We start from the raw sequence: 26,308 nt of genomic DNA, 5'->3' as shown, positions 1-26,308 counted from the left end.
ACTTCCTTATTGGAGCATCTATTTGGTGTGGTCTGAGGCCTTGCCCTGTAACTGGCCAGCCCCTTGGACTCCCCTGTCTCCTAGCACCTTCTCCCTGCTAGGCCTGGACTTGGCTGGGACTCCAGTCAGGCCCTCTTTACCCTCCTCCTCAGTTATAAGGACAGCCATGTCTCTCCCCAGCTGTTCCTCATCTGTCTTAGCATGCTGTACTGCAGGGAGGAGAAATTATGTGTCTTATCCAGCTGTAGGGTTGCCTCCCAGACATCTTCTGCCAACATGCCCTGTTGACTGGAACCTTGCTGCTGCATCCATGTGGGAGGAAATCATTGGGAGCTGTAGGGTGGTCATTCACAAATGCATTTCCCCTGTTTTGATACCTAGGCTTCTTTGCACCACCGGCAGGGAACTATATCTGTGCCCTCCCCTCCCTTGCGCCTCTGATAAGGAGAGTGTGCAGACGGGCTCCTGGCCACTCTGGTCCCTTTCTGTGCTGTGCTGTTGGTGGTAGGTAACCTTGACAACCTGTAGGTATGCCCTTGTTGGTGTGCATCCTAAGTGGCTACCCTAGAATCAAGCAAGGGGTACAGAAGTGTTGGGAGACAGTAATCAAGCTGTTTGCTTCCAAATTACTGAATCTGTGAGGGAAACACTTTTAGGTCATAGAGAAAAGCCACAACGTTGAAACAGTGAAGTTTATTACGTTCATATCACTTACTTCAAGCTCAGGCTTTGCACAGATTTGGGGGGTATGGGTGGTTGGAGATATTCAGCTTCGTCCTCATGATGGACCTGTGAAGTGAATTAGGCTGAAAGATAATAAATTGCTTAAGGCAACCTGGCAGACGTCATGCCTGAGCAGGAACTGGAACCCAGACTAAACCCAGCACTCCATCCACTAAATCACACAGGCTCTACAAGAAATCCCGTTCTTATTTTAAAGACCGCTCAGAATGAGTAACGCATTATATGCTACCACACAGTCACTTAAGCATTTAATATTCCTCTGAGGATTTTTTCTTGCTCTCTTTTGTGTGTGTGTGTGTGTGTGTGTGTGTGTGTGTGTAGCCACACTCTGTCTTCCATGTCAGATTATTTGGCAAAGCTGCGTTACCAGGACAAGGTCTTTATGAGTCATTCAATATGTGCTTTGGCTGAGCTGGTTAATTCATAAATATTTATAGTTCTAGCCCTGCAGTGTAGTTCATAAAGTTGGGTGAGAAGCATTTAAACTAAAATAATGCTACTAGTTATTACTTCAGTTAAAAATGAAATAAAAACCCTCTGCACTTGTATTTCTCTGTTTTAATCCTCTAAATTGCAGCTTCACAAGAAATATAAGCCACTGGAAGTTCTTTAAGTTATCTTGCTGTTTTTGCTTAACTCGTTTGTTTCCTTTGGAGTTAGGTTTGTTGAATTATTAGAAATTGATTTTCAGATGCTTTGGAAATCCAAAATGCTCACTCTGTGTGCTACACAAAATATTCCTGACTAGTATTTTATGGAATAAAAACAGGAGTCAGGAATCTTTGAATTTCACACAAATTTGTCCCCCGCCCCCGCCAAATCCAAACAAATAAAAAATATCCAGCCAAGTGGATATTGGAGGTTAATCAATTTAATTATAATATAAAACTTTAAGGCAAAATCTTATCTTACCTTGAATCTAACCTTTTTCTAATTTAGTTAGACAAATTGCAATTTTAAAGTTAAAATTCTACATTTCCAGCATCCTTGTTACATGACTAAGTAGATGAGGCTGAAATAATTGAGCTACTCTAGGGGATAATAATTGAACATGTATGTCAGTTAACACTTGCCTTTGGAAAACCAGCTGGCTCATTAGTGGGTAGAGTCAGCTCCCACTTCAGACATTCGCTCAGTGTGTGGAGGTTGGTGGGGCAGAGCTGGAAAGATGAGCATAAGGCCAGGTTCAGGGAGCCCAGCCTCTTTAATCACCTGCATGGAGTGATTAAACGATTAATGCATGGAGGAGACTTGTGAGTTCCAGTCCAAAGCTATTCATCCTGATGCTGGGGGAAAGGAGAGGCACTACCAGAAAATAGTGAGAAGTAAGGGAAGCTTCGGGGACGCAGGTGGCACTGTGGGTAAAACCTCAGCGCCTAGGACTTGCCGATCACATGGTCGGCAGTTCGAATCCCCGCAGCGGGGTGCGCTCCCATCGTTCAGTCCCAGCGCCTGCCAACCTAGCAGTTCGAAAGCACCCCCGGGTGCAAGTAGATAAATAGGAACCGCTTAATAGCGGGAAGGTAAACGGCGTTCCGTGTGCTGCGCTGGCTCACCAGATGCAGCTTGTCACGCTGGCCACGTGACCCGGAAGTGTCTGTGGACAGCGCTGGCTCCCGGCCTCTAGAGTGAGATGAGCACACAACCCTAGAGTCTGGTAAGACTGGCCCGTATGGGCAGGGGTACCTTTACCTTTAAGGGAAGCTGCAAGCTGACACTAAAAAAGCAGCACGAGAAAACATGCACCTAAAGAGCTACAGAAAACACGCACCTAAAGAGAAGCAAACTGATACTGAATTGCTAAGGTATTTTTTTTATTTTTACTTTGCAGAATAAAAATAGATTAACACCCCCACCCACCCACACAATTATAAGATGTTTGACTAAACAGGTTTCCTTAAAATGCTAACATACATAGGTATACAAATATCAAAGCTATAAAATAGACATTTTCCTTACCAAATATATCCATAATGGCATTTATAATTATTTATTTTCCAAACTAACACCTTAAAATTGCCAGAGGGCAAGAGGAGTGGTGTCAAAAGAGTTAAAACAAAAAAAAAAAATCCTATCTTTATATTGCAAAAAAAATGGTTTAGAAATTCAGTACCAGTTTGTGTGTGTGTGTGTGTGTGTGTGTGTGTGTGTGTTTTCCCTGCAGTCAAGCATTCATCCTTTACCAGACAGGATATTTTCTTCACTGTGTAACAATCTTCTGAGTGCCTGCAAATAGGTGATCTGTATGGGGAAACCTGATTTTTTGCATGCAGATTGCTATTGTTGTTATCACAGCAAAGAAAATAAGGAAAATAACGTTCCAATGAGTCTTCAATCAGATACCGCCCGAGAGTTATGCGTAGGACCCAGCTGAAGCGCTGCCTTCTCGGCCTCCCATCATTCACAGCACACTTACCGCAAAAGCTGTGCTTTCATACAAACAGCAACAGCCCATGCTTCGGCCTCATGTATATGCAATGTGCCTTTAAAATATTGCTTTCCCCCAGTTTAATAGGCTTCTGTGTCAATCTCATTAGCCTATGTGGAACCACGGCAGCGCTGTTCTGTTGAGCGAAGCAAAAGGACAAATCCATCTCTCCATATGTTTAAAGGCTTGATAAAGGCGAGGTTATTTGCTTAATGGGTACCGATCCTTCGTTGATGTTCCCACAACCTGGTAGGTAGGTCATGGTCTATACCTTCCTGCCAGGGTGGGAGCTAAACAGCGTGGAAAAAGCTGTAAGCTGGATTGGGTGAGAGAGATGGGGAAAAGACAGCTTGAGCTCTTGAAACTGACTGACAAGGAGCAACTATGTGGAGCTGCAAGGATATTGCTTTGGGGCAGAGGGGGATGTTGATGCTGCATTAATGCTAGCATTGCCTCTCTGTGCTTGCCTGATCCCCTTTCCCCTCCTTCCTTTCACTTACCTGATGCATTGGCAGCAATGGCACAAGGTGGCTATAGCTGAAAGGGCAGCTGCTGAATAGCGGGCAGGAGAGTTTTTGGAACCTGGTGTCTCAGAACACGCCTGGTACTTATTTGCACACCAGAGTTTATTTTGGTGCTTCCGGGACATCTAAATAAATATATAAATAACACGGTTGCGTTTCATTTGGTTCTTTGTACTTAATGGATAGGGGACCTTTTCCTTGCAGAGGACTGAATTCCCTTGCAGGCAACTTTCTGGGGCCTACATGCAAGTGGTGGGCGGGGCCGGGGGCTAAAAAGTGGGCGGAGCCATTGACATTGAGCTGTGCTTCCCTTTGAACTGTGGCTTGTTCCCCCGTTCCAGCCACATAAAAGTCAGAGCCCTGCTCTCCACTCACAAGATGGAGCAAAAAAGCATTGCCATAGTTCAAGCCATGCAAAAGTACTTGACAGGTGGTCCAAGGAGAGTCCCAAGGGCTTGGAGAACTGCATTTGGCCCTCAGGCCTAAATTCTCCCTCCCTGCTGTGCATCCTTAGCCCTTTTCAGATGATGTGCAAGCATGGGGCAGAAGGCCTCATCCTTACCTGTTTATGTTCATTTGAAAACCTGTTTGCGGGCCACATATGTAAAACTGTATTTAGGTTGGGGGGGGGGTCTCCCATGAGATCTGGAACTCTGCTTTTTCAAGCTCGTCAGTGAACATAAGTAGGTTTGGAGTGTTGCCTCCCAACACAAATCTCCTCCCCTCCACCTGAGATCATTCCATGGCATCTGAAAATATTCTTAATCTGATACTATCCAGTCCAAGCAAAATTTGGATCACCCCGTTCTACCAAATGGGGAAAACAACAACAACAACAAAGCATGCTTTGCGTTTCTTTTGCATAAAAGCGGCCTTAAACAATATAATGTTTCCACACATTCAGAGTCAAATCTTATAAATCCTGTACAGGTCATTTGTTTGACTTTTGGCTCTGCTTGCTTCTTTCATGCTCCTTTACTGCATTCAGCTGAAATAAGTGCTATGTGGGACCTTCATTTTTTTACTCTCTTGTTTTATGTGAACACCACATGCACTTACGCGCTTTTCTCTCTCTCCTTTTTTTGCATAGGGGTATGGGTGGGTGGCTGGGGCTTCTTGCCTTTTGCTATGAAATCGTTTTCCCCCATTTCTATTCATTCCTCATCTTAGGGTTTCTCATCCTCTGACGTGCGAATGTAACTGCCACAAGTTCACCCACTGCATCTTCTTGTGAATGCCTGCAACGCACACAAGGCTCAGACATTATGGGGACAACTCAGGTACTGTTAACCTCCCAGGACAAATGCTTCTTTTTGCACTGAAGTCGTGCAGTTGCCCAGGAAATATGCCGTAACAAGTACTTGGGGAATGGTCACCTGCACTGGTTTAACTCGGTTGCTCTTGGTTTATGTCGAGTAGCCTAAAAATGGATGGGCTGAGGCTGTTGGAAAGGTAGTTAAAAGCGAATGTGTATACTGGTTAGACTACTGGTTCAGAACTGTGCTAGCATGTCTCCAGTGACTGTGAGGTGGGAAGTTCTTGTGCAAATAGCATGTTCATTTGTTCTCAAGATTGCTCATGTAGCACAACTGCTGCTGCTGCTGGGCAGATGTGCTCAACGCAGCTCAACACCTATAGAACAGTAAGCAAGTCCTGTCCCCTGTTTATTAGAGCAGGGTTGGGCAACCTTGGGCTCTTCCTTATGATGCTGGACTCTCATCTGCCCCAGCTAGCATGGGATGATGGGAGTTCTGGTCCAGCAACATTTGGAGGGGCCATAGGTTCCCTACTGCTGCACTGGTGGGATGGTGAGAAAGGAGAGGGAGAAGTGCCATATGGGAGCTGCAGTGGGTGAGAGGAATAATAATAATAATAATAATAATAATAATAATAATAATAATAATAATAATATATTATTTATACCCCGCCCATCTGGCTGGGTTTCCCCAAACACTCTGGGCGGCTTCCAACAAAATATTAAAATACAATAACCTATTAAACATTAAAAGCTTCCCTAAACAGGGCTGCCTTCAGATGTCTTCTAAAAGTCTGGTAGAGAGCGTTCCACAGGGTGGGTGCCACTACCGAGAAGGCCCTCTGCCTGGTTCCCTGTAACTTGGCTTCTCGCAGCGAGGGAACTGCCAGAAGGCCCTCGGCACTGGACCTCAGTGTGCGGGCAGAACGATGGGGGTGGAGACGCTCCTTCAGGTATACCGGACCGAAGCCATCCAGTATCTCCTGGCGACTCAAGCACCTTTAGCTAGGGTTGCCATATGTTCGGAATTCCCTGGATATACATGGAATACTGCGGTCGGAAGCAGTGTCCAGGAAGAAATCAGGAAATGTCCAGGAAAATCCGGACGTATGCAACCCATGTTGGCATTCTCATTTTTTCCCCAATTTCCCTGAAAAATAGCAAAAAAAGATAAACAAAAGATATATAAAAAAGCATTTATACTTAATCTGGGACATATTAAGCCCTCCCACCTCACCCAACGATCTCCCAAGTGGCCATACAGCAGTGTGAGGCAGGCTGGGTCAAGATTTGACTAAGGTTAACCAGTGAGCTTCAAAGCCAAGTGGGAATTTGAACCACTGCTCTGCCATGACTCCCCAGAGCTAAATCCACCAGCAAGCCAAGAATCATGGCTTTTAAAGCAAAGCAAGGGGTGGGAGTGGGGAGAAACATCTTAAGGAGCTCATGCAGGGTAACAAAGTCAGCCTGAAAAGGTCAGCCAGTAAAGGTCAAATAAGACTTATCTGATTCCTCCTCCCCTGGGCTAATAATATCTTATAAAGAGGGGGAGTTTATATCAGTGAAAAGCCATAAGAGGAAAGGATTATGTGCCCTCTTTCCTCCCTTCTCCGATCTTTGGAACAACCCAATGTAGCTTCTAGTTATCAAACCAACAATTTTGGGTGTTCCTAGTACCTGATCTCCATGTCATGCCTGGCTTGGTCCCAGCTGTGGAGGATGGAGAAGTCATTATTCAGGTCCTCAACTTCAGCTGACGTAGTCCAGGGGAAAGTTATCTAATGATACAGAGAGGTGTGTTCCAAGTGCGATGGGTCTGTGTTGGACTAGACCTGGGAGACCAACGTTCAAATACTTCGTCAGCCATGAAGCTCACTCAGTGACCTTGGGCCAGCACTACTCCTCAGCCCAAGCTATCTCACAGGATTATTTGTTGTAAGGATAAAATGGGGTGGGCAGGGAAGAACCAAATATGCAACTTTGAGTTCCTTGGAAGATATAAATGTAATAGTGAATAAATTAAACAAGTGGACCAGAATGCAGGCAGCTTATCCTCACACACTTGAGAGCAGCCAGTATCCCAGTATCGTGGGCGCAATTAGTGCCAGCACCGTCCATTAAGAGTTTGGGTGTAATCTTCGACACCTCCCCTTCCATGGAGGCGCAGATTGCAGCTATAACAAAGGCGGCATTTTTTCATCTCCGCCAAGCTAAGCAGTGGGCTCCTTACCTCTCTCGCCCTGACCTAGCCACTGTGATCCACGCGACGGTCACCTCCAGACTGGATTATTGTAACTTGCTCTACGTGGGGCTGCCCTTGAGACTGACCCAGAAACTCCAGCGGGTGCAGAATGCCGCGGCGAGACTCCTTACAGGGTCCTTGCTGCGGGATCACATTCACCCGGCGCTATACCAGCTGCACTGGCTCCCGGTGGAGTACAGGATCAGGTTTAAGGTGCTGGTTTTAACCTTCAAAGCCCTATACGGCCTAGGACCCTTGTACCTATGGGACCACCTCTCCTGGTATGTCCCACAGAGGAACTTACGGTCTTCAGACAAAAACATCCTGAAGGTCCCAGGCCACAGAGAGGTTAGGCTGGCCTCAACCAGAGCCAGGGATTTTTCGGCTGCGGCTCCGATCTGGTGGAACTCTCTGTCACAAGAGACTAGGGTCCTGCGGGACTTGACATCTTTCCGCAGGGCCTGCAAGACAGAGCTGTTCCACCAGGCCTTTGGCCAGGGCAAAGCCTGACTCCCTCCTCTGGCAATCCTCACAGAACTCTAGCCCAATGGTTGCCATTAATCTGATTTGAATTAATTTTATAATGAAATGATTTTAGAATGCTCTGAGCCCGGCTTCGGCTGGGGAGGGCAGGATATAAAAAATTATAATTATAATTATTATTATTATTATTATTATTATTATTATTATTATTATTAGCGTTGAGCTTCAATTTTCAACTGCCCAAGCCAACATAGCCTATGGCCAGCATTGATGAGAGCTATAGTCTACAACATTTGGAGGACATCAGGTTGGGAAAGGCTACCGTAAAATACCTATCTGCATCTCCAGTGGTCCAAACTTGGAGTTGCACCATAGAACCATAGAATTGTAGAGTTGGAAGGGACCCTGAGGGGGGTCATCTATTCTAGTCCTACCCCCTGCAATGCAGGAATATGCAGCTGTCTCATATGGGGATCGAACCTGCAACCTTGGTGTTATCAACACCATGCTCTAACCAACTGAGCTATCGCATGGCACCCCTGCTAAGCAGACTGCCAGGTCCCAGAGCGTCCCAAAACAACATTTATCCTGACTGCCCTATCTCTCTTCCCAACACAGTTCAACATTTATTGGGAAAAGATTGTTCTCAAATTAGCTGGCTGATGGTGCGTTACTTTAATTTAGTTGGGCTGATTGTTTCTGATGTAGTAATGACTTAAGTAATTAATCTATCTTTTGCTTTTATCATAATTCCCTCACCCTTAACATTTTGGGGCTGCTGAAGACTTTAATGCATTGCAAAAACTCAGAAACAAGTGCTCTGAAGCTCACGTTTTTTAAAAATCATATAAATAATATTACAGCAGCACCCCCTAGTGTGTGCTTAACAAAAATGATCATGATATTGTTAATAAATTCCTTTTTGCAAAGCATGTGTGTGTTTATAAGCCACAACATCATTCATTCACGTGAGCAAAGGAGCAGCCTATCCTGATTACAGGGTTTGCTTTGTTTTAGGCTTTTAGCTTAAGAATGTTTTCAAAGCTGCTTTCTTTTATGCTTGTGTTTTATCTACACAAAACTTCTTGCCAAACCAAAAATCAGATTTGTAAAAAAAAAAAAAAAATCTCTTGGAGACAGCATATTATGAGGGGTAATTGATTAGCAGGATTTTGATTCTTGTTACGGTGGTGGTTTAATTCATTGTATTTCTGTTACTAGCTTTCTTTCATTAGAATGATGTCAACGTAGTGTTGCATGCCACCCACAATCTCCCAGCGGTGCCAGATTCCAAGAGTTCTGGGTGCTTACCCTAGGTTCAGTTTCCTTGGAATGAGGGACAGCGGACACTGTGCTGTCTTTAGGATATATGGTTTATTGACACATGTATACAAGCTAAGTCTTAAGATGGAGGGGCTCGTGGCATTAGCACCCTAGGAGGTCATGCTTCTCCCATAGCCACAGCCTTGGGTTCAAGAAGAATAGTCTCAGGCTTCTGGCTGCTTCTAGCTCAGTTCTCTCTCAGCACCAGTTTGATGAGGGAGGGGCCCCTCATTTGCCCTTTTGTCATAGAGCAACTTCCATTCTGCCCCTTGCTTGGCTCATTGAGCAATTGATTTCAGCCCTTGTATGATCCAGGAACCAGAAGGGACTCGGACATCATGCAACCTACCTGCCGCTCCCCAAACTCACAAAAGCAATATAGCAGCTCACACAAAAATCTTTGCACTGTGCACACAAATGCAATGAAACTGTCTTTTATATTTCAGAGGAACTGACTGTGAATGTAGCTTTATACTTTGAATATACAAAGTCATCTTGAAAGACAGAGCCTGTATGCTAACGGATAACAATTCATCATAGGGCTGGATTCAAGTAATGTGTTCCGCTAGTGGAAGGACTTATGCAAATCTAACAGAGGTTCCCCCCCCTTTCCCTCCCATGTGCCCATCAGTTTGGTTTTTTTGTTGGGAGAACCAAAGAAGAGCACACAGGGGGGGGGGGGTTCGTTCCATCTGGCAGGCTGAAATGCTTGCAGGGACAGAATGATTGCCACAGTGCTACGTTGAATTCCTCCCATCATCTGCAATTAAAGTTCATTGCTGCTAAGGATTCATTTACAGGAAGAGCCCCTAAATTTTATTAGCAGAACAAGTCTTGATTTTACTCCACATTGCATATTATGCTGTTGATTCAGGGTGGAGGAAAGTTTACCCCCCCCCCCCATGAACACGTACTGTTACTATATACAGTGGAACCTCAGTTTTTGAACATAATCCGTTCCGGAAGACCATTGGACTTGTGAAACATTCAAAAACTGAGGCGCAAAGGGCAGCCTGCAAATTTACAGAGGAAATCGAGAAAAATACAGTAGTACCTCAGCGGAAGCCATTTGACTTCCGAGGCACGTTCGAAAACGGAAGCGTTTACTTCCGGGTTTTCGCCGTTCGAGTTCTGAAACGTTTGTCAATGGAGACGTTCGAAACCCGAGATGCCACTGTATTTTTTATTCCTGATCTTCTTCCAAGGAGCTCAGGTGTTACATGCCTCTTCCTCCCTTCTTTTATCCTCACAACAACCCTGTGAGGTAGATTAGGCCTAGAAAGTGGCTAGCCTGTGGTGACACAATGAGTTCCACGTCTGAGTGGGGTTTTGAATCCAAGTCTCCCCCAGTTCCAGCCCAGCATTCCAACCACTACTCTGTTAGATATTGTAGTTTAGTTACCCGACTAATTAGCAATTTATTTATGCAACAATTATGTTACCATTTCCCAGCAGCTGGAACTTTCCATGGAGTCCATCACATTTGACCAGATAGATTAGCTTCAGGAAGTTGCCACATGACCTGGTTTTGCAATTCCCTTTATAACCATCATCTTAATAATAATATTTTATTATTTATACCCCGCCCATCTGGCTGGGGCTCCCCAGCCACTCTGGGTGGCTTCCAACAAAGTATTAAAATACAGTAATGCATCAAACATTAAAAGCTTCCCTGAACAGGGCTGCCTTCAGATGTCTTCTAAAAGTCTGGTAGTTGTTGTTCTCTTTGACATCTGGTGGGAGGGCGTTCCACAGGACGGGTGCCACTACTGATAAGGCCCTCTGCCTGGCTCCCTGTAGCTTTGCTTTTCACAGTGAGGGAACCGCCAGAAGGCGGTAGAACGATGGGGGTGGAGACGCTCCTTCAGATTTGCCCAACACTCCCCTGCAACAGCTCTAAATAGGTGTAAACCGAAATATATATTTCAGCACTGTTTTAGACTGCCATGCCATGGGGTAGCATGTGTTGTCGTCTTACTTATCTCTGAATTAAGCTCCCCAAAATCCATTTGCACCGTATTTCAGTTCTCAACACCAAATAAGCTCTAAACCATTTTTGTTTTCTTTGCTTTTGCTTACAGTGATGGTTCTTTCCTCTAGTGAAGGTGTCAATGTGCCAGGCTAACATGCGGCAGTGTGCTCTCCCTGTCCCTGCAGCTACTTCCTGTGCCACTGTGGTGATATTTCAACCTCTAGAACCATGTGGGCAGAGCCACATGGATTCTTCCCATCTGATTGTTACCTTCTAAGGAGAGGAGGCAATGACCTGGCGAGAAAATCCTTGCAGCCATTTCTCCACCCATGCAGTTGTATGCTTCCCAATGTTACCATAGCGAAGGAATAGGGAACTTTTTTTGCAGCCTGAGGGCTGAGGCAACCTTCTAGGGACCACATTCTAGTGATGTGTGGTGCCAAAGGCAAAAGTAGGCAGAGCAACATGTGCGGGTTTTACCTTTGTGCAACAAAGGTTAGTTTATTCTCAGACCTGTCTATCCACCTTCGAGACAAATAAGGACCATTATCAAAGCAGAAACACACAAGGAGGGTCGAAAGCTGGACTGGTGATGGGTGTGTCTTGGGGGAAATAACATGTGTGTGACCAGAGAGAGAGAGAGAGAGAGACGCCTCCTGGAGGGCTTACCCCAAGGAGGAAGTTATTCCCATATCTGTTTTAAACCAACACATGTCTATTCCCTCCCGCAGTTGTTTATCAGTTACCCATTTATAAAGCCTTTAATGCTACATTACTATGTATTTTTCTCTGTTGGGTGACTGACCGTATTCTAAAGCTACCACAGAGATTGTAATCAGCAGTAAATGAGTGTGTCAGTTTAATCCTCAGCATTAAATGCCCTTAGAAGATTATAGAAATATTCACAAAGACCGAACAACAAGAACCACAGGATCGCAGTGGCTCCCGATCAAAATATACTTCCCTAGAAGAGCTGAGAAATATCGTCTTCCAAAGCTTTTGCTCCTCTCAATTTCAATTCAATTCAGAATCCTTTATTAGGCATATCACACCACACATTAACAAACAGACATCTTATAAAAACTGTATAAAATATGGGTACAGCAAACACAATTTATCCTAGTCCTATTCTTAACTCCCAGAAATTAACCGGTGTACATGAATAACATAATACAATATAATATAAAATAATAATACAACGTAACATCATCACCTACCATTAACAACCACTAAGTCTCCTTATCACGGCCCATTCTTTCTTCATGGACAGCTCTTAAAAATTCGGCCGCTATTAAAGTAATTTGATCATCGCTGTCCGCCAGCATGTCCTGAACAGTTGGTTGAGTAAAAATCTGTTTATTGAATTTTAGGGCCTCATATAATTGTATTCTGGCATAACTGCCATAATCACAGGAAAAGAATATATGCTCTAAAGTATCTAGTTCCTTTTTACTGCATTTGCAGAGATGCTCAGATTCTGGGATAGCTAAATATCTTCCTCTCACTACCACCGAGGGAAACATGTTAAATCTGGCCAACATAAACAGCCTACACGATTCATGTTTCTTCAGATTTGTCATGTATCCCTTTTGGAAATCTCTACACAAAGGCAGATTTAAGTGGATAGGAGAGCAGGTGCTATGCTTTGCAACCTCAAGCATGGCGAGAGCACTTTTTTCTGTAAGAGTCTTCCTAATAATTTCCCATGTATCTTTGGGATCAGAGATTTCAAAGTCAGTTAGAATGAGCCCTATTCTGTTCTCATGAACAGAACCCCCCCCCCAAAAAAACCCATTTCCCAGTCTAGTAATGATAATTGCTGCTGACTCCATTCCCATAGTTGATCAGGACTGCTTGTATGGACTAAAAAAAAAGAGAGTCCTGTGTTAAATAGCTCTAAAGATGGCTTTGGAGTTGATTAATATGTGTGAAAATGTAGGTATAATGGAATGTACTCCATTAAGTTATCTATCAGCTGACAAAGAGTGTAAAACTGTTTCAACCTTTTTTAATAAGATAATAACTGGCACTAACCAATGGTTCTTAATTGCTCATTTCCACTTACGAATAAGAAGAGCCAAAGGCCTTTCTCATCCAACGTCCTCTTTCCCACAGTGACCATTCAGATGCCTTTGGGAGGCCCAAAAGCAGGACACAAGCACAATAGCCCTCTTGCTGTTGCTGAGCAACTGGCTGAGGCCATACTTCCTCCCGCACTGGCGGTAACATATAGGCCTCTTGCCTAGTAGCCATGGGTAGCCTTTATTCTCCAGGAATTCATCTAATCCCCTTCTATAGCTGTCCATTACTATGCCTTGCAAAAGCAGACTGCATATTTTGAATACATGTTGTGTGAATACTTGCTCTTGCCTGTCCTGAACCTCCCTCTGTTTGGTTTCCTTTGGGAGGAAGAGCAGGATATAAGTGCAGCAAAGTAAAGAAAATCACTGGATGACCCCAGATTCTAGTATTAAGAGAGAGGAAGAAAAATTGGATGCATCTCTTATCATGTCCCCAACTTTGTAATCTTTCTTCCAGCCACTCCCCACTAATTGCCAATAATAATAATAATAATAATAGTAATAATAATAATTTATACCCCACCCATCTGGCTGGATTTCCCCCGCCACTCTGGGCAGCTTCCAACAGAAGATTAAAATGCAATAGTCTATTAAACATTAAAAGCTTCCCTAAACAGGGCTGCCTTCAGATGTCTTGGAAAAGTGTGGTAGTTGTTTTTCTCTTTGACATGGTGCACAATATTCCCAGTTGCATTGTGTGGTATTGTCAGTTTTGTGGAGGTTTTTGAATTATTCCCAACATGGAATTTGCCTTTTTCCCAGCCTCCACAGACCAGGTCAGATGCTCGCTGTTAATGGGAAACTGCAGAGCCCCTTTTCTCCCTTCTGGTGGCTCTTCATCTTTAACCTGGCTGCCTTTCAAATAGAGGGCTACCCTCTGAGAACATCTCAAATCGAGGTTTGCAAAATAGGACACATGGCCCCCCTACATATTTATAACTGTACAGTCTGTCTGCAGTTTTAAACACATAAGGAAGGTAGCATCACTGGAAAAAGCAGGACAACTCCTGAGTAAAGATGCATGGAATTGCACCGTTAGTCTCCAATTTGTAATCTTTTGCAGGTGCAGCAGACCTTTGAACTCAGATGTGTTTATTCTCCCCATGGAATGATCCTGAGAGGGTGCATGCACACCACGTATGTTTGAATCATGTGGCGTTCCCCGAAAGATTCCTAGGAACTGTTGCTGGAAATTGTAGCTCTGCGAGGGGTAAACTGCAGTCCACAGTATTCTCTGGAGGAAGTCATGGGTTTTAAATGTAGTCTAAATGTACACAGTGTGCATGGAAGCCATAGTGGGCTGGAATGAGTCGAGTGGCACTTCACAGACTTCTATAGTTTCTAAACTCTACAGCATTCTAAACTCAGAATAGAACAAATCTGTGGTAGGCAGGGATATTTGTCATGGCTCAACTTCGCTTGCTCATTCTTTAAAATATATGAAAAGGGAAAAAGGAGCGACTGAGGACTGACATGCCTCAGTAGCTTCTGTAAGTGACAGCAATACTGAGTCAAGCACACTTGGTTGTACTTTTAGATTTCTCAAGCATCGAAAGTTGCATTCTTCCCACATAAGCAAGGTTACCTACCTGTTTCCTGACCATAAAGCTAACTTTAGCCACAAGCACATTAATAAAGATAGAACCAGATACTTTATTGACCTTGGGAAAACACCTGAGTAGTTTAAATATGCCAGACACCAAGGTATCTTAATTTAATTTTTCTGTTGAGGCTTATCTAAATTGTGTGCGAGTAAAACAAATGAGCTATAGCTGGGATTTCTCTCGCTTTGCAATTGTAGTAGCCTTGGTTTTTGTAACCCTATCCTTTCCCAAAGAGTGTTTTTAAAAATAATAAATAGGGAGGTATTTTTATATATATGCAACGGCTGCAGCTCGGACCTTTGTGGCAAAGGGGTGGAAGGAAGAAGAAGTCTCGACAATAACGGATTGGCATAACAAGCTACAAGAATTTGCTGAAATGGTGCAGTTGACAAATAGCCTGAGAGGCAATTCAAAACAAAAATTTATGGAAAAGTGGGATAGATATAAGATATATGTTCAAAAATACAGTAAAGGTTTGCTATCTATGCTAGCATTCGATTGACACTGGAGAGAGACTGAGTTGAGAAATAAGACCAAGGGTACATATTGATATAGGAATGTATTAGCTAAAATGTAAAGAAATATACAATAATAAGAGTACATTCATTTGTAAAAAAAGGAATATACAACGGGATTGACAGGAAGTCCAAAGTGTTGGTACATATATGATCTTGGAATAGTTTTTTGCCCTTGTTATTTTTTCCCTTTAGGTGTATAAACTTTGTATATAAACTTTGTATACATGCTGAAAATTATATTATAATAAGCCTTGTGATGTAATATGATAATGTTTACTGATGTAACATAAGAATGTTAATAAATGAATAAAACTCAAAAAAATAATAATATTGATAGTAACAAAAATATATGTGTTCTGTACATTGGATTGGGAAGTGCAGAAAACTGTAGCTCCCATACACTTCAGCAGGAACTGATGGGGATTGGCTGCTACCTTCCTTCCTTTTTGAAATTTTGCCGGAGTTTTAGCTATAGTTCCCTCCCTCTTATGATTATGATTTCCAATCACTTATTCCCCTTCCCACATTCTACCCTTGGCAGGCCCCTGTTGTGTATATTACTTTAACTATCCCTTATATTCGCAGTTAATTAGCAGATAAGGTCAAAGGAAAAGAAAGCTGTCACTGGAGTGCTTTCTCCCTCGCCTCTCACCATCCTTATGCTGAGACATTTATTGGAAAGCAAACATCTAAGTGAAGAGGTTTGTTTCCAAGCCCGGGGCATTTATTTGTCTACAACATTCAGCAGCCAGTGACCTTATGCTTGCTATATCAAATGTTTAATTATGCAGTTGTTGTGGGGCTGCAAACAGAGAAAGTGTTCCCCTTGCTACACCAGGGGTGAAAGGTTGCTTTGAGTGAATGGTTTATGGATTAATGCACACTTTATTATAGTCCTCTCAATCATGGGCTGAACGTCTGGATTGCTTTAGCTCATAATCAGCAATGATAGGCTTTAAACTCTCTCTCTCTCTGTGTGTGTCTATTTGTCTACCTACCTACTTACCTACCTATGAAACCATTTTGTGTATCCATCATTTCTGCTACATCCTTTAAATTATTTGAATTCTAGCATGGGAGTTGCTTTTATGGTAGAATGAGACTTACCATGGCCAATCCCATGTTGGGATGGAGATGAATGCTCAGAAACCCAGAGGAACACACACTTAAATCAATGGACTTAGGTCCTGGTCTGGAATGTGTCCCCTGAGGCCACCATTCTGCAGAACTGATGTACCAAAAATAAGCTGTAGAGCACCTTTCCTGTTGCTAAGTTACTGCAAGGGACATGCTCCAAAGTAACCAGTCAAACTGCATCTATACCAGACAGGGCTTCTTGCACTTCATCATAGGACTTGCCTTGCTATTTTACCCAGCTCCTCCTGTGTTATTCCACTTCTCCTGAGAGATGTTTGCATGCTGAGGGCATGGGAAAAAATAGGCTGATTCGTCCTAGATGAAGCATGGGAAAGCTTTACCTCTCTTCCCATAGCTACATCACAGCACACATAATATACTATGCCTGATATAGCAGTGCACTGAGAAGGTTTAATTCCAGTTACTGAATCCTAGATTGTATTGCATGCCTGATTCTGACTGGAAACCTTACATTGGAACACTGGAAGCCTCCTTCCGCTGAATCAGACCTTTGGTCCATCAAGCTAAGTGCTGTCGGCAGTGAATGATGCAACAATTTATAGGGGTTCAGACAGGAATCCCTCCTAGCCCTACCTGCAGATGCCAGGGATTGAAGCTAGCACCTTCTGCATGCACCCTGTAGGTGGAGAAGAGGATAATCTCTTAAGGCTTCCACATGACATAAACTATAATCCATTAGGTAAAGTTAAAGGGACCCCTGACTATTAGGTCCAGTCATGACCGACTCTGGGGTTGCGGCACTCATCTCAATTTATTGGCTGAGGGAGCTGGTGTACAGCTTCCGGGACATGTGGCCAGCATGACTAAGCCGCTTCTGGCGAACCAGAGCAGCGCACGGAAACACCATTTACCTTCCCGCTGGAACGGTACCTATTTATCTAGTTGCACTTTGACGTGCTTTTGAACTGCTAGGTTGGCAGGAGCAGGGACCGAGCAATGGGAGCTCACCCCATCGCGGGGATTCGAACCGCCGACCTTCTGATCGCAAGTCCTAGGCTCTGTGGTTTAACCCACAGCGCCACCCACGTCCCTATAATCCATTACATAAACATAAAACATAGCTGGAATTTCTCTCTTTCTAAAAAGACAAAACATCTTAACAATGCCATCTCTTGACTCTTTTCTGCTGCCACCTCTGCACTCCCATCAATCCTGTGTTTCTATATCAACCACTTTTTGTCCCGTCCCCCCACATCTCTCCTCCAATCTGCCACCTGCGTGTCTTGCATAAGCTGCTTCTGCAGTTCATTCAGCAATGCTCTTGATAAATATTAGCAAAAGCCATAGTTGCTTCTATCCATTAACTGAAATAGAAAGGAGGAAATAAAAAGGACATTAAATATCTGGTGGTACAAAATGAAACAAAAATGTGATAAATTGCCAGCTTTGTAGAGCAGAGTTTGGCAGATTTCCTATGAAAATTGTGGGGAGATGTTTGTGCTCAGGAACTGCAAGGTCTGACAGAAGCGAGGGTTAAAAAAAGAATCAAGATGTAGGATTTAATTGATTTCAGTGAAGCTTCTCTAAGCATGGCTAAATCTGGTTCTAACCCATAATATATGCATTATAGGATATATCTAGTATATATGCTGAGATTAAGGTGAGTTGACCATACTAAGTACCAGCAATTGTATATTCACATGAAGGCATGGAGAACATTATACCATAGCTGTCAACTTACAGATTTGAAAATAAGGAACCAGCAGCCTCGAAAATAAGGGATTTCTCCCCCCCCCCATCATGTGCCCCCGCTCCAGACAGACCTTTTCCCCCTGCAACGTGAGTGGGCGGTTGATGACGTATCCATCTGATTCCGAGCACAGGTATGTTCAACTTCTGAGCCCCTCCAAGGCAAAGGCAGAAAGCCCATCCAGCAGCCAAATGAAGCTTCAAGCGGTGGTTCCCACAGCGCAGCAACCCGTCAAAGGGGGTGCAGCAAGGAAAACCACCGTCACCTCTCTGCTGGGAAGCGCTGAGCAGGCAACACGGCCGATTTGATCGGTACAAGGCATGCAAGCTCCACCACCCAGTCATTCTTAGACTCCTTATTGGGTGAGCAACGCAGCCAAGCAACACAGTTGGAGCCTCCCTTCTCCCTGGCCGGCAAGGAGGGAGGGAGAGAAGCTGCTTCCTTTGAAACCCGGGAAATTTACAGGATATCATCCCCCCCCCCCCCAGGATGGCTTTGCCATTCAGTTGGGTGAAGTGACTTGCTTTCCAAACTTTCCATGTTGGCGACATACTTTTTAGATGTGCATCATTTCACCACACAGCAATTCAATTTTTACTAGCACACTGGAAGTTAAACTAACCCCTTTCCAGCCCTGGGAGGAGCATTCGCGCAACACACCTACACACTGCAGCTGACACACTAACGTGTCACGACACACAGTTTGGAAAGCTCTGTTTTAGGTGGTAGTATGGGAGAGGACGGTGGAATAGATGAAGGCAGATATTGTCTAGCTGCCCCATTTCAAGTGTTGGTATGAGCTATGTGTCTGTGCCTCTTTTTAAGCTCCATACAACAAAATGTCTTCAACCAGCACTTCCCATCTCATGCTCACTTTTCCTTAGCACTATGCTTGTGTAACAGGGCCTGTATGGGCACCCATTTAAAACATATTGGGATATCACTGCATATTAGGTTTGGACAACCTGTGCCCCTAGAACATCATGTGGCTTTCATCCTAATTTCAAAAGCCCTCTATAAGCTATCAGTTCAAGTCTCTGGCAAGAGGGAGTTGCTCTTTTCCTTGACAGTCCTCTCTCTCTCCTCCTTAATCAGCAAAGTAAATAAGGGGGATTGGTGAAAACTTGACGCCCTGACTTGCATAACCACTTTCCAATAGGACAAAGCCTTCACTGGATGCAGCCCTTTGTCTTTTAATTTATGTTTCTATTTCAGGTGTTTATCATTAACAGCACTGAGCATTTTTGAATTGGGTAGGAACACTGCAATTATGCAAGATGTTGGCAAGAATAGGAAGGCTATTGATAGCTAGTGCTATAATTAAGCACTAACCTCTGAGATCCCAACTTGTTTGCAAAATGACAGCTGCGGTTTCTATTTGTCGTTTCCATAGTCACCTTTTAAATGGAAAAATGGCAACCGTAAAGAGTCTTCTGTCACTGAAGTGCATCAATACGTTTCTAGAATAGGCAGACAAGAAATGGTGGTGGTGGTGGGGATATTGATGTGATTTAAAAATAAAGCATGTCGCCATTATGTAATGTAATGATTCATAGTGACAGATAACTTCTGTGCTAGTCTGATGGCAGCTGTCAACTTGACTCCACTGACTAGCTGAACCAAATTGGTGGCCCCTTTTTTAAAACTTCAGGTCTGCTAAACACTTTAGTTTGCTAAACATTTTAAGTTACGGCACTGTACATTTTAGCAGCTGGCTTTCCCAGCAAGTAGAGCAAGGCAGTTTAGTTCTGAACATGCACATTTATTACAGGACATCTGATGAAATGAATTCAAAACTTGTTCTCTGAACATGCGCCATTTACTAAAAATGGCTCATCAGTGCTAAAAATATTGCGATGAATAAAGAAGACTCTTAAAGTAATATGCCAAAAACTCAATGTTCCTTTCTTTTTCCTCACTGCACAATAGTAACTGGCTAGGCTGCAGTGATAGCATGGAATGCTTGTGATAATTGTAACTGATGCAAAGAGAAGCTCAGTGATAAGAGCATTGATAAACTTCTGTGAGAGAAATGAAAAGACAGTGTGGCTGTCACAAAATGCTTAGATACAAGGAAGGCTGATAAGAAGGCGGCAAGAAAGACAGGCAGGTACGTGAGGATATGGGGAAGCTGGAATGGGACTTGGGAAATGGCCCTACTGATGGAGAAGCTCAAAGACAAGTGTCCAGATGAAATAGTGGGCAAAGAGTTGTGTTGGATAATAAGTTTGGTTAGTAAATGGTCTGGTACATTCTGGATTAGTTCTCTTTATACTGCCTGGAATGGGTAACTTGGACCAAAGGGATTCCTCACTGTGGCTAATTTCACAGAGTTTTGGAAACACTGATTTTCCCTTTGAAAGCTGGCATCTTGGGCCTTATATAGCCGTATAGCTCTTTCAGAACTAGTATGACCACAAAGGCAAAAAAGGCAAGTGGAAGATTTTTATGCCACTCACAGCTTTGGTATAAATTTGCTTAAAAGCCTACCCTGTTGTCAATCTACTTTAGTGCAAGTTAAATGCCAACAATTATCTTTAATCTATTCAGAGTTCCAACATATAAAATAATAATAATAAAATATTAAATATTAAAAAAACTTCCCTATACAGGGAAACAGAAGGAGGGGAATCAAACCCTGACGAACCCCACATTATAATAATTTATTATTTATACCCCGCCCATCTGGCTGGGTTTCCCCAGCCACTCTGGGCGGCTTCCAACAAAACACTAAAATACAGTAACCTATTAAACATTAAAAGTTTCCCTAAACAGGGCTGCCTTCAGATGTCTTCTAAAAGTTAGGTATTTATTTTTCTCTTTGACATCTGGTGGGAGGGCGTTCCACAGTGCAGGTGCCACTACCGAGAAGGCCCTCTGCCTGGTTCCCTGTAACACTGAATGTTCCATGGGGCTGAACAGCACTGCTTAAGCATCACCCTCTGGAAATGACAATCTGAGTAGGACCAGAACCACCACAAAGCAGTGTCACCCACCCCTATCTAAGACAACCTCTCCAGAAGTAGAACATGGTTGATTGTATCAAAAGCCACTGAGAAGTCAAGGAGAATTAACAGGGACTCATTTCTCCTGTCTCCCAATGGAGGTCATCATACAGGGTGACCAAAGCGGTTTCTGTGCCCAAACTGGGCCTAAACCTTGATTGAAATGGATCTAGAAAACCAGTTTCCTCCATGAGTGCCTGGACCACCCACTCAGGAACCTTGCAGGGACCACCCCCTCTCATAAGGAGGTTTTTATCACCTCCCTGGCCTAGCCAGCTGTCCCCACCCTCCTAGTTTTTAACAGCCAAGAGGGACTAGGACCCAGAACACAAGTGGTCACTCTAACTGATCCGAAAACCTTGTCCACGTCTTTGAGCTCTACTAATTGAAACTCATCCAACATAACAGGACTAGACAGTGCTCTGGACACCTCTCAAGATTCATCTGCTCTAACAGTGGAGTAAAAATCCTGTCAGATGCAAGCGGGAGCTTGCAAATCCATGGGGTTCTGTAAAACGTGCCAAAAGAATGGAGGTGGGTTTTTTTTGGCAATGACAAAAGTGAAAAATGAAGCTAAATACACCATATTCATTGGTTCACCTCCTACTCAATATATTAGATTTGGGCACTATTTTTATCCAGCTAGATATTTAATCTCTTGTCAGAATTGCTAGAGATCTTGGCTGAGATGTCTTTATTGCACTGCTTTTCCTACTCCCCTGCCCAGTCACATTACACAGCAGTAGAAGGGGAATGCAGCTTTCGAAATTGCCTTGTACGTTGGCAGATGAGATGTCCTTCAATTGCTCTGTTTCATCCAGAATGTCTGCATGTCCGGAGACCTTGTCCTGGGGGAAAACCACACTCCTCCAGTTTTCAGGTGCTTTGAAATGTCCCATTTGGAAGAGCTGGAGCCTGGGAGAGGCAACCCAAGCACTATTTGTGGACCCAATCCTGTTTAGAGGCCCCATGTTGCTGATGTTCTTAAATGCAAAACAGATACATTTTACTACTCTCTTGGAAAAACCTATACTTTTTAAATTTAAAAATACTTGTTGACTCACTACTAAATAAAGGATACCTCATTTTCAGCAAGAAATCCCTTGGCCATTCAAAGCAGAGAGGCTTTGAGCTTATTGCATTTGCAGGTATTTAAAGTCCACCTGCATGTGACACGTGTGAACTTCCTGATCAAGATATGTTGCAACAGGACAGGAATCATAGCTGGTATTTTCCCTTCCCACCACCCCTTAGTCCTCCCCTGCTTTGTGACAGCTGGGGAAGCTCTGATCCTTTAGAAACGGGTTCTGAATCTGTCATAACGGAACTAGTAGTGTTCATCATATCGAGGGCTGAAGCAACATATTATTCGCTGAGTGACACATTACACGTTTCCTGTCTTGGTTAATTGTGGGAATCATCTTGTGATAGGAGAAGCGTGTCATAAAAATGCAACCGTAATTTGCAAAGGTGTGCGTCACGCTGTTACTCATGAACAGTGAACATATATTTTGGTATTTCTGAGTTTGATGTTATATCTTTGGTGTCTGATTGACTCTCAGAGTTTGTTGAATCATCAAGGGAAAATTTCCTGCTACATTTTTTGTTGTTGTTATCAGAGGAAATACTTTTAAATTCAGAAATCACTTAGCTGAGAAATTATGCCTGCTTGAAACTCCAATGATTTCTTTTATTTCTGAAATGTGTTTACTAAGTTGAATATAAATTAACTAAGCTGAATATAAATCAACTAAGTTGATTATAAATCAATCCCATTCATTTTCATTTAGGGACGTGGGTGGCGCTGTGGGTTAAACCACAGAGCCTAGGACTTGCCGATCAGAAGGTCGGCGGTTCGAATCCCCGCGACGGGGTGAACTCCTGTTGCTCAGTCCCTGCTCCTGCCAACCTAGCAGTTCAAAAGCACGTCAAAGTGCAAGTAGATAAATACCTTCCCTCCGGTGGGAAGGTAAACGGCGTTTCCGTGCGCTGCTCTGGTTCGCCAGAAGCGGCTTAGTCATGCTGGCCACATGATCCGGAATCTGTACGCCAGCTCCCTCGGCCAGTAAAGCAAGATGAGCGCTGCAACCCCAGAGTTGGTCACGACTGGACCTAATGGTCAGGGGTCCCTTTACCTTTACCTTTCTCTACTCATGAGTGCAGGGATGAGGCACTTGAAATGCTACTGGCCAGCCTTTGCCACCCTGGTGCTGATGTAAACTCTAGACCAAAACATTTAAAGAACACAAGGTAGATGAAGGCTACCCTAGTCTTATACTATTGCTTTAATTGGAAATAGAGAAATATATGAAAAATTAAAAACCAAAACATTATATCCAAGTGCCCTATTTGTTAAATGTTTGAGTTTTGACATAAGATCATAGGGAATGTCATCTCTGAAGAAAACAAACTGAAAAATGGATTTGGAAGTCCCTCGCCTATACTTCATTGTGACCATTGCATTAAAGCTAAACCTGAGATCCGGAGCCAGCCCTGCCATTGGGCAATGCCAGGTGGCTGCTTCAAGGGGCAGTTAATGGATGGCAATGGCAGACCCCCAGCTCCCCTTGCCCTGCCCATTCCCATCCTCCCAGCAGGTACCCCATTGGTGGCCGTGCCAACCGTTTGTGGCCTGGGCTGGTCACTCATTTGCCTGTTTACTTTCCCTCAGCACATCACAAAGAGTGGTTGGGGGAGAAACCCCATAACAAAAGCAGGCAGGAAGTCAAAAACACCGGCAGGCATTGTGCAAATATTGCTCTGCTGAAGAAACACCTAGTGGTGCTGCTGCTGCTGAAACACTGCAGCATTTATTTGAACAGATAGTGAGCAAGCACTAGGCAGAGTGATGAGTGGATGATGGTTGTGAGGTGTTAGCCATGCCACACAGCCGGCTCTGTACCCTTTGTGTGAGGCTACTGCCCTCAAATGCCACAGTTGAAGTAAAATTTGATGGCCAGTCTGTTCAGTTTCTTGTACGTGGATTGAGGTGTGTTTACCTCTCAACCTTCACCTCAGGAAGCAACAGTGTCTTGGCCCAACTCTGCCTCTAACTCCATTGTCACTTCTTAATTTGGAGGACTGAATGGGTTATCATTGCTTTGTCTAGGACTGATAGGAATGACTGCAAGGTTTAATGTTGCTCCTCAAAAAAATCTCCCAGTGTTTTTTCACAGTAGTTTTCTAAGTGGACTCTAAGCTCTTGCTGGGTTGATAATTATCTAATTGTTGTTTTCTGCTAACATGTGAGTGTTGTAACCTTAGATCAGGTGACAAAAGATATTTGGTTGCAAATCTCCATTTGGAAGGGAGTTGCCTTTGAGTTTTTGTCTCCGAAACTTCATGGAGGGAGTGAGGATATAAATGAAGCTCTCCTGAAGGGAGAGTAAACAGCCTAAGGCCAATGGAGCCTGGGAAGCAGGCTGTGGGGAGAGACAGACCTCTAATTCTAGGTCTGTTTGAATTATTTCGTATTTTCTAAAATGCTGAGCCTGTGCTGCACAGCACAAGATATTGTGTGGAGATTTTTGGATGTGTCTTCAATGCTTATGTTCTGTTTTTGAAGAGTTCTGCAAGTAAAAGTTTAAACAATATTTTTATGGGTCTGGACATTGATTTATTCCAAAAGGAGTCAGTTGTTATGTATCCAGTTGCTTCAAACTGCACAATATTAATATCTGCAGTGTGTTTTGCCTGTTAACAAGTAAGGCTTCTACTAGGTTAGTTAGGGCAGCCAGTGACCTAATTCCTATCAGCTCCAGGCAGCATAGGGATAATGAGTAAAGGTAAAGGGACCCCAGCCAGTGTGGCGTAGTGGTTAAGAGCGGTGGACTCGTAATCTGGGGAACCGGGTTCGCATCCCTGCTCCTCCACATGCATCTGCTGAGTAACCTTGGGCTAGTCACCTTTCTCTGAAGTCTCTCAGCCCCGCTTACCTCACAGATTATTTGTTGTGGGGGAGGAAGGGAAAGGAGAATGTTAGCCGCTTTGAGCCTCCTTCGGGTAGTGATAAAGCGGGATATCAAATCCAAACTCTTCTGACCATTAGGTCCAGTCGTGGCCGACTCTGGGGTTGCAGCGCTCATCTCGCTTTATTGGCCGAGAGAGCCGGCGTACAGCTTCCGGGTCATGTGGCCAGCATGACTAAGCTGCTTCTGGCGAACCAGAGCAGCGCACGGAAATGCCGTTTACCTTCCCACCGGAGCGGTACCTATTTATCTACTTGCACTTTGACGTGCTTTCGAACTGTTAGGTTGGCAGGAGCAGGGACCGAGCAACGGGAGCTCTCCCCATCGCAGGGATTCGAACCGCCGACCTTCTGATCGGCACGTCCTAGGCTCTGTGGCTTAACCCACAGCACCAGAGAACTGAATAAGGATAAGTACCCAGTGAAACAAGAAGTAATAATGATGTTTGATATTATGCACAAAAAAGGGGTGCCAGCCATTTAATTTAATTACACTTTCCTTTTGCTCTCAAACACTAACAGAAATTATTTTTGTTTTGTTCTTCCTATAACAGGTTTTGCCTGGCATTCTGCAGAAGCATTGCTGTATTTTACCAGACAGGAACACAGGTAACCACTGAGATTTTCCTATTGTTTTCTGTTAATATATCCCTTTGTTTTGGGGGAAAGAAGTTATGAAAATTGTATAAAAGCCAGAGGATTCCCCTGGTGCTCCTCATGAGGGACTTCAAAATAAATGAAGTAGTGAGAAATGGGTTACTTAATATAAACTGATCCTTGAATTTAAATTACCTGTTCTCTGTGGAAAAGCATGCTTACAAAATATGCCATTCGGGGCCATTACATTTCTAGGAAATTGCTTTTAGCTTCTGCTACTTGAAGTTGCACATATGCATTCCTGAACTATTTTTTGTTTGTTTGTTAATTTCATAAAATATATTCCTAGTTATTAGTTTCAGAATATCTACAAAATTAGCATAGATAGGCAGTGTAGCTCATGTGGCTTTATATTCTCATTAGCCTTAATCTCCATTTCTCGATGAGGAGTTGAAGATGAAAAGGAGGTGTTTCCTATTGCTGTATGGAAAGGAGTCACTTGAATTGGCAGGATTTTGAAAGTTTAGCTTTCAGAATATTAAATGACTGAAGTTGTACATTAATAATAATGTATCCCTCCCCCCCAAGTCTGGTATGTATTGATAGCCTGTCAAGGCATGTGGCTGAATTTACTTTGAATCTTGACTTAATATGTAGATCTAAGTAGGGTTATGTAATGTGTTTACTGCTGCTTGTTCACTGAAAAGAAGTGATCTT

At 43.5% G+C, this 26,308-nt stretch overlaps 1 protein-coding gene across 4 annotated transcripts in view; it reads left to right on the top strand.

The window, feature by feature from the left end:
- DLGAP2 (DLG associated protein 2) overlaps positions 1–26,308 on the top strand; it is a 395,404-nt gene that overhangs the window by 28,276 nt on the left and 340,820 nt on the right. For 3 of the 4 annotated variants that reach the window (XM_083730087.1, XM_083730088.1, XM_083730083.1), the window contains exon 2: positions 25,549–25,603. In XM_083730087.1, the coding sequence (XP_083586213.1) occupies positions 25,549–25,603 (55 nt within the window). Of the gene's footprint in view, positions 1–4,866; positions 4,977–25,548; positions 25,604–26,308 lie in introns of all 4 variants that reach the window. The other variant, XM_083730086.1, reaches the window with a different exon arrangement.

This window comes from Podarcis gaigeae (assembly GCF_964106915.1).
Source record: "Podarcis gaigeae genome assembly, chromosome: 3".
Lineage (NCBI taxonomy): Eukaryota > Metazoa > Chordata > Lepidosauria > Squamata > Lacertidae > Podarcis > Podarcis gaigeae.
This window is presented reverse-complemented; position numbering and strand designations above follow the sequence as displayed.